General features: G+C 41.3%; 1 protein-coding gene across 4 annotated transcripts in view; it reads left to right on the top strand.

Moving 5' to 3' along the window:
• The window catches only part of WWC3 (WWC family member 3), a 216,659-nt gene that overhangs the window by 186,643 nt on the left and 17,938 nt on the right, over window positions 1-12,078 (top strand). For 3 of the 4 annotated variants that reach the window (XM_075915044.1, XM_075915067.1, XM_075915035.1), the window contains exon 23: window positions 2,263-4,544. The exons of the other annotated variant lie outside the window; for it this stretch is intronic. In XM_075915044.1, coding sequence (XP_075771159.1) covers window positions 2,263-2,329 — 67 coding nt within the window. In that variant the 3' untranslated portion in view covers window positions 2,330-4,544. Of the gene's footprint in view, window positions 1-2,262; window positions 4,545-12,078 lie in introns of those variants that run through there. 4 annotated transcript variants of the gene reach the window in all.

Genomic DNA, 12,078 nt, shown 5'->3' with positions numbered 1-12,078 from the left:
GGTGGAGTGGCCAATAGGAACGTAGGTAGGACTTTCAAACTAGGACAAAGGAATTTGGTTTTTTTCCCTCCTTTGTCTCTCTGGGTGAGTCCTCTGCAGCTACAGGGAGGGACAAACCTGTCTGTCTCTCTCCAAGAAACCATTCTTCACTTTCTGTAAGTAGGGTAAAGTTTAGGTAGTTTCATTAGGCTTTATTGTTTTAAGGGTTGGGTATGGGATCTGATATCTGGCACCGCTTAAGAGATGCTTGGCTTTTCTTTTTAACTAAGTTCTAGCCCATGGTGAAATTCCTCCATGAGTATATTTTGTTACCTTTCCATCTCATCCTTATGCTTGCAACAGGAATATTGTAATAAAAGAAGTTTCTCCTTTCTTTTTATTAAGCTGTCATTGGTTACTTGTGTGTCCTGATTTTTATAATAGGGGCGAGATTTCCCAAATGATCTTTCCCCTAATCTCATTATTAATATTTGGGTGGTGGCAGCGGAAGTTTTATTACCAAAATCTAGGTTTTTAAGATTTTGGGGGAAATTTTATACCAAAGCCTGGTAGATAAGGCTTTAGGGTACACTTGCTGGCACCCACTTCTGCATTCATCATGCCAGAGTGAGGAAGGAGCCATGACATGGTGGGATTATTTTGAGAACCCAGGATTTTTAAAAGGACGCAGGTTTTTCTTTTAGTTGCAAGCTTTGCAGTTTTTCCTCTTTTTTTTTCTTTCCTTTGTTTCTGTGGGGCCTCAGGGAGAGGCAGACAGAAGCTTAAGCCAGATATCAGATCCCATACCCAACCTTTAGAACAATAAAGCCTAACGAAACTACCTAAACTTTACCCTACTTACAGAAAGTGGAGAATTGTTTCTTCGATAGAGAGACATGCTTGTCCCTCTCTGTAGCTGCCTAGGACTCGCCCAGAGAGACAAAGGAGGGAAAATAACCCAAATTCCTTTGTCCCAGTTTGAAAGTCCAACCTACATTCCTATTGGCCACTCCTCCTGGCTAGGTGTAGTTAACCCCTTAATCCCCAGGCTGCTGGCTAACCCTTATAATCATGACAGCTGCCTGCTCCCTTGCAGCCATGGGGGGCTTGGAGGAGGCACAGGGATCTGCTGTGGCAGCAGCAAAAGCAGTCAGGGCTCTGCTGTGTGACAAAATGGAAGCTGGGCCTGCTTTGTGCCACAAGCCCTTTTCCCCTATAGCTGTAGCTTTAAGGGCTACAGGGGAAGGGGAACTATAGAGGTCTGATGAGTGTGGACAGAGTGGCCACCAGGGCACATGTGGAAAGCTTGGAGGGCAGTTATTTCGAAATAACTTCAGCTGCACTGTGTGTACACGCCCTATTTCAAAATAACTATTTTGAAATAGGTGTTGTTCCTTGTGAAATGAGGATTACAAAATTCGGAATAAACCCGTGAGTGCAGGAGGGGTTCAGCCTGTAGTATTCCTTTTTTGTTTCACTGGGGTGGACAAAAGGGCCTCCGTGAGACAGATCCAGCCCACCAAGTGAGTTGATCCAGCCCACAGAGGCCCTGCTGCTCCGCTCGCCCCCAAGCCAATCAGAGCTTGGGGAAGGGCAGTGCGCATGAAGTCTTCAGCTCTGCAAAGGTCTCAGCACTGCTCAGCTGGCAGTTGACTCTAAGCGCGAAGCTTGCTTGCAGAGCGGGGGCGGGGAGTGAGAGACTTCATGTGCTCCCCCTCTCCAGGCCCTGATTGACTTAGGGGCAGCATGCAAAGTCTTCTCCCACATCAGAGGCCCGGGTACCTACAGGGAACTACCAGCTGTTCAAAACTGCTGGTGGTTCTCTCTGGGGGTGGGCAAAGACTTTGTGCACTCCCTCACTCCTACATCAATCAGGGTCTGTGGGAGGGGAAGCATGGAAATGTCCTAGCCCCACCTCTTCAACCTGAGGGTGGCCCATGGCCACTTCAGAAATTTCTGAAGTGACCCCCAGTCAAAAATTATTGCCCACCCCTACAGTAGACTCATTCTATGATCACTTTGAGAGCTACTTATGAAAAGTACTATAAAAGAGCTAGATGGTTTTCTTTGTTCATGTGTTATAGATATATACTATATGAGCCTAGTTTACTGTGTTTATAAACACCTCAATAAATATTTGATCTGAAGACTTTAATAAGAGCTCAATAAAATATAGCAAGACGTTCAGTTTCTTGAAATGAAAGTCTGTATATATGTGTGTGTTATATGTGTGTGTGTGTGTATTTGTTTGACCACCTTTTTATCTGTTTTTTTCAATGGCAGAGAGAAGATAGCATTTTTTACAAGACCAAGAATTAACATACCTCCTCTACCAGCTGATGATGTGTAACATGTTGCATTGTGAACATGAAGTATTTATCTGTTTCATTTTAATGAAATTATTTGACTAGCTAAATTCCTTTTAAAACTTTGTGCAAAAGCTATTAATATACATCTTTTGTAAAAAATAAAAACATAAAAGTAAAAGTAAAAAATATAAATATATTATACATACACACACATACACATATATATTATAATAGTGACTGCAGCAAGGCTTGGTTTTTCCTTGTTGTGAAATTGACATCTCTGAAGACAACTTATTTTATAAAAGATCAACTATCCTGTTAAGAGTGTGTACAGTTTTTATGCTGTTTTATTTGATTTAAAGGCTGGAAGACAGAAACAAAGTGAGTTCAGGCAAATTCACTGTATTGTAATTTATTTATAGCACATTTTCCTTGAAGGAAAATACCTACTTTAAGATGTATTTTAAGACTGAAATTTTGTTCCTCAGTATTTGTCATACAGTAGAATGGAACCATTTGAGCTGGTTTTGTTTCTGATACCTGAAATGAAAATACTATGTTCTAAATTTGTCACTTTTATCAGCTTTATTATCTGTATCTTGTAATGTAAATGTATTCTTTAGCACTTCCCGTGCTATAGGAAAATATTATCCCCTGCAGTGTTTTAAATACAGATTAAAAATGACATTCAACATTGCAGAACTCATTTGCATGTTTTTACTGTGCACTAATTGTTCTCATTTCAGTTGCATTTTAATATATCTTTATATTTTTAAGTAGATTCTCAATTTTAACGGGGGGAACAAAGAGGGTGGCAGGTCTTTTGTTTTGCTATGATTTAATGAAGATGGAAATCAGGGAGGGGTGAACTTACCATATTTCTAAAACCAGTAAAGGAATATAGCATCTCAGTAGTTTTAAAGATTGTGGTCCCATTAGAAAAGTACTTGAGTCCTATATTTTGGAAAGCATCCCTATCAAAAGAGGGATGAATATCTTTTTAAGCATGTACTTTGAGTTAAGCACATGTGTAAGTGCTTTCCTGCATAGAGAAGCTTTTTAGAAACAGGGCTTATATCTCTGGAAGATATAGCTCTCTTGGCTGGCAGCTGGGCCAACTACAACTTAGCAAAGAGCATTTTGTTACCATGTGCTTTAACATAAGACTGTCACCCTAAATTCCCGATAATGCCAGTTTTCTGTCCTTGCATTTTGCAAGTATGTAAAAATACTTCTTACTAAGCTACTATAGACAGTTTCTAGTATTTTCTAATGTGCATTACCTAATGAGAAGGGGACCCCACACAAGACTTATATACCTACAAAATCCCACCAACCTACAAAATCTCTGACCAGTAGAAATGTTTTCATTATTTTTATAAACAAGTAAACATTCCCTGCCGTGTTAGCGATCATACATTCTAGCATTATGTAAGAATGTGAGAACCTGAGTTAAACTAAGTCTATTTTCATTGTTCAAGCTGAGGAAGAAAGTACGCAGACTATAAATATCAAATGTATATTATATTAAAAACCCAAACAGATTCATAATTGAATATTAGTAATAAAGACATTTATGTTTTTAAAGTATATTCCTTTTTACCTGACAGAGTGTTTGTAAGCTTCCTATTCATCCAATCTGGCATGAAAATTTGTCAAGAAAACTGGATGTGAAGATGAAGAATATTTGACTTTATCAAGCTTCTTTTCTTGGCATTGGTATTGGTATTACACAGCATATAAGCAAACAAAAATAAACAAACACTTATTCAAATAAATAACTAAAAACCATTTGAAAGAATTGTCAGTGTTGGGATGAAAGTCAGAATAGCAACTCTTTTGGTGCTCATTACCTGAATGTCCCAGTAAGTGAGAGGGAATAGATCAGTCTCCTTTATTGTGAGTGCCATTAAAAAAAGGCAGTATTTACCAGCAGGTACGCACTGTGATATCTGAGATGTCACGGACTTGTCATATACTTGGATTAGGAAATAACAGCACAGTATCTAATGGCAAATGTTCCTGTTTATTGTTTTGTTTTTGTTTTTTGTTTTTTTAATGGTGACTACTGACCAGTATCACCAGAATGTTAAATGAATTCAAGATTGACTACTGTAATGAGTACTTTTTTGATGTGGTAATGAGTTATAATAATCAGTATTCATCTCGTGTTGTCACAGTTTTGTATGATTGTGTCATTTGTATTATTTGGAAAGTATTCCTTCTACAGAATAAAATAATTTACTATAAATACAACTAGAGCCTTGTTATGTACCACAATGTTTTTTAAATAATTTACATACAGGTCATTACAATAATACCTTTATAAAGCAATTTTGTGGGTTGTTCAGCATTATTTAGATGACATCACTATAATAAACTTTCGTCTAATAGTAAAAGTTAGGGAGCTTGTGAAACCAAACAGTCCAGAAAGACTACCGTGAAGGTTAGCAATGGATACAGAGTGCTGAATATGGGAACAGTGTCTTGAATTCTTAGCACTAATACCTCCCCTTGAAAACAAGTTAAAATTTGCATCAGAGGCTCAGGGTTAAGTCCTTTCTGAGCTTATTTGCTATGTTTATATTATGATGAACAACTTCTCTGTAGAGAAAACACTGTTTAAGATTTATTAAGGTTTAATTTGTGATCTGCAGATAACTTCACAGTACTACTACTTGTACTACTTTAACAACTTATTGAGCATCTATGGCCATGTCTCCACTTAACAGAGGACTCCAGCAATCCATCTTCCAGGGTTTGATTTAGCAGATCGAGTAAAGATCTGCTAAATTGAATGATAACGATGCCCCTGTCAACTGTGGTGCTTTTCACGGTAGTGAGGAGAAAGGTAAGTTGACAGGAGCATTTCTCCCGTCACCCTCCCACTGTGGGGCTGACCCTAGAAAATTGGTTTAAGGTTACATCAATTCCAGCTATGCAGTTGTTGTAGCTAGAATTGTGCATCTTGCATTGATTTTTCTCCACCCACGTAGACCTGGCCTTAATTCTTTAGATGGAAGTTGCTCCAAACAAGGAAAATATATAGTGCAAGTTAATTTTGGGGATCCATTACTAGCTTGACTGACTTATTACTAAGCCACACTAGGGCATTTTCTTCAGAAGACTATGCATTCAATTTGAAAGTGAATGTTCAGTGCACATGGAAGACTGTGGCTTGCTATGCTGCAGAAGCATGGTGTCCTCATTGTATCTGTGTAATCCTGGGCAGCACGAGCACAGAGGGAATTTATAGCACTGACTATGTATGTGCTGTTCTCAGTTTGCTGTTTACAAGGCATTATGGGTATAATAGAGCCAGACTATTTTTAAATCGTCTATGGGAAATAGGCTTTGGAAGTTTTAACCGTCACTCTTTGCTGCCATCAGGGTCCATCAGGAAATTAAAGGGGATATGTTAGACTGGCAGCATGGTATGAGAACAAAGTTCTGTGTGTCCTTTACTGAAATGATGATAGATACATTGCAAGATGGTAGTTCAAGGTAAGCATTATACATAGATTAGAAGTTTCTTCGAAGGCAGGGGCTGGGAACCACACGCCAAGGGTCTGCATCCGGCCCCCGGCTTGCCTGGATCTGCCCTCCAAGGGTCAGCTCCACCCCCAGAATTGGGGAACCCATGCTGGTGTTCCAGCCTCCCTGTGGGGTTAGAGCATACAAAATCTATGAGTCTGGGCTTCCTTGGCCTCCGGGAGGGGAATGAGGGATTTTTGTTTGTTTATTGGGGGGGGGGGGGTTACTCCTCACTTGTGCGGCCCTAGACTGATTTTTCTGTGGGTCAGTAGCCCCTGACCCAAAGAACGGGTGGGGAAACTTTTAAGGCATAACTGATTATGTATGTTATTAACTATAGGTCCTGCTGAGCATAATAAAATACCAACTTTTGTCCCACGGAGGAAGACTATGTTCATTGTGACCCCAATGTACTTTTGAAGTGTGGAGGAACCCCACAATTAGAAGATATTGTGTGAGATTTTTAAAAGTTCCATCTACAGGGTGAAGGCTGTAAATACTCAAGAACTTTTGTACTAAGGAAAACAAAATGTACATTTCCTCTCCTTTCCCCCGCCCCCCCACACGCCTTCCAACATTGTATATACAGTACTACTGCTTTTTTATTTTTTTACCATTTGATATGAGACCGTAAATTGAGCAGATTGTTTGGTCCACTTCATAAAGTAGTGGTTGGAAAATAATGAGGAATTGTATTGAAAGGCATTGTGTTGTAACTATTTGGAAACAATGAACTTCAGTTATGTGCCTTACACCATTTATTTGGCTGGCAGTCTGGAAAATGCCTGTGTTCCTGGCATTAAAAGCTTTAATGAGATATTTTAGCAGCATAAGTTGTTGTAACCTACAGAAGTAACTATTTGGTAGAATTTTATTTTTTCTATGGTGAATTAAATATTCTGCCTCTTAAATCCTTCAACATATTAGTAATGAGTCTGCCTTGTTAAAAATACACATCAGATGTGATAGGCAAAAAATGGGGGTGACTTCAGTGAGAATAATACAGAAGCAGAGAAGAAATCAGTCTATTAATTTAAAAGCTCCTGTATACTAAAAAGAGAGCCTTTGGTTTATGCTCATTTGACTGCAGCCTTCACTCCCTGGTTTATGGCCTGGGTTATGGTATAGGATTATGTGCATGTTAATAGATATTTTCTTAGCTGTGGCACTGTAGGGTATGTCTGCACTACAGAGAAGATGCTGTCGATCTTCCAGTGTTCAAATTAGTGGGTCCAGTGAAGACATGCTAATTTGAACTGAGAAGGGCATTCCAGTTGATGCTGGTAAACCTGCTCCTATGAGGAGTTCTCCCTTTGACTTCCTGCAGTGTCATCAGCACCAAAAATTGAGTTAAGGTACAGGCAGTCCCTGGGTTACGTACAAGATAGGGACTGTAGGTTTGTTCTTAAGTTGAATCTGTATGTAAGTCGGAACTGGCATCCAGATTCAGCCGCTGCTGAAACTGATCAGTTTCAACAGCAGCTGAATCTGGACACCAGTTCCGACTTACATACAGATTCAACTTAAGAACCCCAGGCGTCCCCAAATCAGCTGCTGCTGAAAATGATCAGCAGCTGATTCCAGGAAGCCCGGGGCAGAGCAACTCTGCCTCGGGCTTCCTGTAGTCAGCCGCTGGTCAGTTTCAGCAGTGGCTGACTTGGGGACGCCTGGGGCAGAGCAGCTCGGGTACTGCTAGGTTGGTCCAGTAGCGCGACCGCTCCTTGGCGCTACTGGACCAACCCAGCAGCACCCCAGCTGCTCTGCCCCAGGCATCCTGATTCAGTCACTGCTGAAACTGATCAGCAGCGGCTGAATCAGGACTCCTGGGGCAGAGCAGCTGGGGTGCTGCCGGGTTGGTCCAGTAGCGCCAAGGAGCGGTGCTGCGGGACCAACCGGCAGTGCCCCACCTGCTCTACCACAGGCCCCGGGCTTTGCTCCACATCTCCCTGGTCTGCTGGGGGGGGGGGGGGGGGGCACTAGCTGCGTCTCCCCTCCCTCCCCCCAGCAGACCAGGGAGACGCTGAGCAAAGCGGCGGAGGACCCGGGGCCAGACCTGCGGTGCTTCCAGATCAGCGCCACGGGTCCGGCCCGGGTCCTCCGCCGCTTTGTTCCACGTCTCCCTGGTCTGCTGGCTCCCCCAGCAGACCAGGGAGATGGGGAGCAGCTTTTCTCGCCCCGGAGGAGGCGGGCGGCGGGACCAGGTGTCCCACCGCTCCAGTCCTCCGGGGCGAGAAAATCCCCGTTCGTAACTGCGGATCCGACGTAAGTCGGATCCGCGTAATTCGGGGACTGCCTGTACTTTGACTTTAGCTACACAATTAATGTAGCTGAAGTTGCCTATCTTAATTCAACCTTATCCCGTAGTGTAGACATACCCATAAACAGGTCTTGACAAATTAGGCAATCTACTCGCCCGTGGCGAGTAGATTTTAGCCTGGCGGGGCCGCGCAGCACGGTCAGCGCATGCGCAGCGTGAGCTTCCGTGCAGCTGGCAAGCGGGGCTCACCGCCACTTGGCAAGCCCTGGCCATAAAGAGCCGATGGGTCACATGATGCTTGCTCTCATTAGTTTGAACTGCTAAACTGAATTAAAGAAAACTTCGGGTACCTCAAGGATGGGATTTTCGAAAGAAATAACAGCCTTCCTGCTTCCATTAAAATCAATTCGAGTTTTACTCTTGCTCCTCCACAGAGCAGAATTAATGCAACTCTGAGCACTTAAAGTCCTAACCTAAATATTTTCCGAATGCTACTTTTCCATGCATGCAGTTGTTGTAATTGGCACAGAGCTCTTACATGATTATGAATGAGAATGGGAGAGGTGATCAGCCTGATTCTGTGCCAGGAAGTGGACTATAAGCCAGTCTCTCAAAGTGTAGTTCACAAAATGATAAAGTTTGAGAAAACCCACACAGAGTACTACATTTTAATCCTTTGTGCAAAGTTGGTATAAATCATAGAATCCTAGAACTGGAAGGATCATCAAGTTCAGTCCCCTGCCCTCACGGCAGGGCCAAGCACCATTTAGCTCATCCCTGACAGATGTTTATCTAACGTGCTCTGAAATATCTCCAAGTGATGGAGATTCCACAACCTCCCTAGGCAATTTATTCCTAGAAAGTTTTTGTTTATGTTCAACTTAAACCTCCTTGCTGTATTTAAGCCCATTGCTTCTTGTCCTATTCTCAGATGTTAAGCAGATTAATTTTTCCTCTTCTCCTTGTAACACCCTTTTAGATATTTGAAAGCTGCTATCATGTCCCCTCTGTCTTCTCTTTTCCAGACTAAACAAATCCAATTCTTTCAATCTTCTGTCATAGCTTATGTTTTCTAAACTTTTAATCATTTTTGTTGCTTTGGACTTTGGTCAGAGGATTTGCATAGGAAACCAGGGAAGACAGGCACTTCCTTCCACCTAGGGCCCAGATTTTGAGCTGTTGTGTAGCCATTCTGAAGTCACTAATCCAGTTTCCTACTTACAGTAACACCTGCTATGCAGTCCGTGTCTGAGGGTTTGGTCCAATGGGGCATCGATCTGCTTATTATTTGTTTGGCCTATCCCGAGTGTTCTACATGAAAGCAAAAAGAACGGATACGTAATTGTTTTGTGAACCCAAAAGGGTATGGATAGACTCCATCTGTGTGCTCCACTCTGTAGCCTGTTAATTGATTATCCTGTCTATTGTTAGATAGCTAATTTTACACCGGTATCACAAGATAAGTTGATTTTTAGGAAGGCTTTGAACATGAAGTAACTAGTGGACTTGAACACCAATTAGAAATGGGTATTCCAAGTGAGAGAATGTCTACACTACACTATAGAGTTTTTTTCGGAAAAATTGCCGTTTTTCTAAAAAAACTTAAATTACGTCCATACTTTCTTCTGAAAGAAAATCGAAAGAACAGAGGAGTTTTTCCAGCATAGGTAATCCTCATTCTACAAGGAAGAAGCTATTTTCCAAAAGATCCCTTTAGGAAAAAGGCACATGTGGACAGGGAAGAGGGAGTTTTCAAAAGAAGAGGAAAAAATACAGGTGCGCTGGTGGCCACTCCGTCCATAGTAATCACAGCTGAAATTCAAGATAGCATCCACACTGAATGGAGGTTATCTTTCAAAAAAACATTGCTTTTTCAATGTGTTGTTGCAGTGTGGATGCTCTCTTTCGGAAGAAGTTTTTTCAGAAGATCTCTTCTGGAAAAGCTTCTTCTGAAAGAAACCTGCAGTCTAGACATGGCCTGAGTGAGAGAATTATGGAGGATGCCAAGAGAAAATGTTAATGAAACTGCAGTACTTAAAACACCCTAAACTTTGTTGTGCTTACTCTCCTGTTTGGTATTGTCAAAGTCTTAATTGAAGATCATTAAGACTAAAGCATACGTATATTCAAATAAGGGAGGATGAATAATATAAGTATAATGCTGTAATAGAATATATTCATAAAATTTGGTAACATGCTTCTAAACAATTGTTAAGATAGCATAATTTATAAAGTTTCACTGTGAACAACAAATCTAGAGACATACAGAATTCTTACAAATAAAACATTTCTTTAGAACTAGAGAACTGCCAATGTGCTCAGAATGGTACTGTGATTAGAGTAAAACTCAGCTGGAATTTGTCCTTAGAGAATGATTTGAGATGTGACATGTTAGATGACCAATGATTTGAAAGTCACAGCAATCATAGAATCATAGAATACTAGGACTGGAAGGGACCTCGAGAGGTCATTGAGTCCAGTCCCCTGCCCTCATGGCAGGACTCAATACTGTCTAGACTAGACCATCCCTGATAGACGTTTCTCAAACCTACTCTTAAATATCTCCACACATGGAGATTCCTTGGGCAATTTATTCCAGTGTTTGACCACCCTGACAACTGAAGATTCTGAGTTATAGGGAGGGGAGGGAGGATTGGTTTGGGTTTTCTAATGCTGTTTAATATATTTTAAGTTGATTGTTGGTGAAAGATTTAATGGAATTTAAGAAGATAATCATGTGGCATATAGGAAAAGAATGATTTCAAGAACCAGGAGCAGCATGGAAGAGAGAGGAGAAAGATGAGTAAGAGAAGGATACAAAAATGTGTGGCTAACCATGGGAACAGAGATGGACAGAGGGACTGAACTTTGGAGGTAAGGATAGGGAGCTATAACATGTTGCAGACGATAAAGGGGTCAAAGAAGGTGTGAATTAGCAATTTAAAATTGTGTGGGTTTTGTTTTGTTTGCAGCTGCATTTTTTGATAGACTTGGACAGCAGTAAATTTTGAGAAGCAGGAATGTCAGGATTACGAAAGATTATGAAATTATGGTTTGTACCATTTTCAAACTACTGTGAATAGTAACTTTTCATCTTTATGAAATATGTAATGAGGCATTGGGGCACTGCTGTAAAATAAACAGCAATATCACTCATAATATATGGACACATGAGTTCATAATAAATTAGCTTTTTTCATTAACAAGGATTTATTATTGCTGTTATGACTGAGTAATTAGAAAAGGAACCTGGGTGTGAAATAGCTTGCCATCCATTTTGACTGTCAGAGCTTTTTAAGTCACAACGTGTGTGTGGAAAAGGGTAATCGAGCTTTCACTGCCTCAACTGATTCCTGCAGGATTACAAGCTCTCTCTCTCCCTCGCTCTTCCGCCCCCCTCCCCCAGCTGATACCCTACACAGGGAGGATGCAGTCACATGACTGTAGCTGCTTCCTCCCCATGACATCATTGCTTTTGCAGCCACACCGGTAACGAAAGGATGCTATCAAAATCTGTGGGACTGAGCTAAATGATGTTGCTTTGCAGGTAAGAGAGATTCTCCAAAACCTAATTTGCCAGTATCTTTCTGTGTGGTCATCCTAGAGCTCACCCTCTGTTAGGCAGACCTTGCCCTAGAAAACCGAGCAGAGCAGTTTCTGTGCAAGCAGAGGATTTTCAGGTACAAGGGCTGCTTCCTTGCACTTTACAGCTCTTCCAGCTGACATCTCTAGCAGCAGTGCTGCCAGATGGAGCTTTAAAGCAGAAGACCCATTGTCCTGATATGGGACCTGTATCCTAATACGGGCCTTTCTTGTAAGTGCCACATTATATATTTACATTAGCAGCCATCAGCGTAGATCAGTACTGAGAGGCATAGCAATATTGTCTTGGTTATGTTCTCCGTTCTTTCCTCACACATATAAAACAAATTAGTATAAAGATAAAATGTCTCGAGTCTTTTAAATAATAAGATTAATTGGAGTAGGAGTTAGCAGGTC

The sequence above is a fragment of the Pelodiscus sinensis genome, chromosome 1 (genome assembly GCF_049634645.1).
Source record: "Pelodiscus sinensis isolate JC-2024 chromosome 1, ASM4963464v1, whole genome shotgun sequence".
NCBI classification, from domain to species: domain Eukaryota; kingdom Metazoa; phylum Chordata; order Testudines; family Trionychidae; genus Pelodiscus; species Pelodiscus sinensis.
Note: the sequence above shows the minus strand (reverse complement) of the source record. Positions and strands in the feature narration are given on the sequence as shown.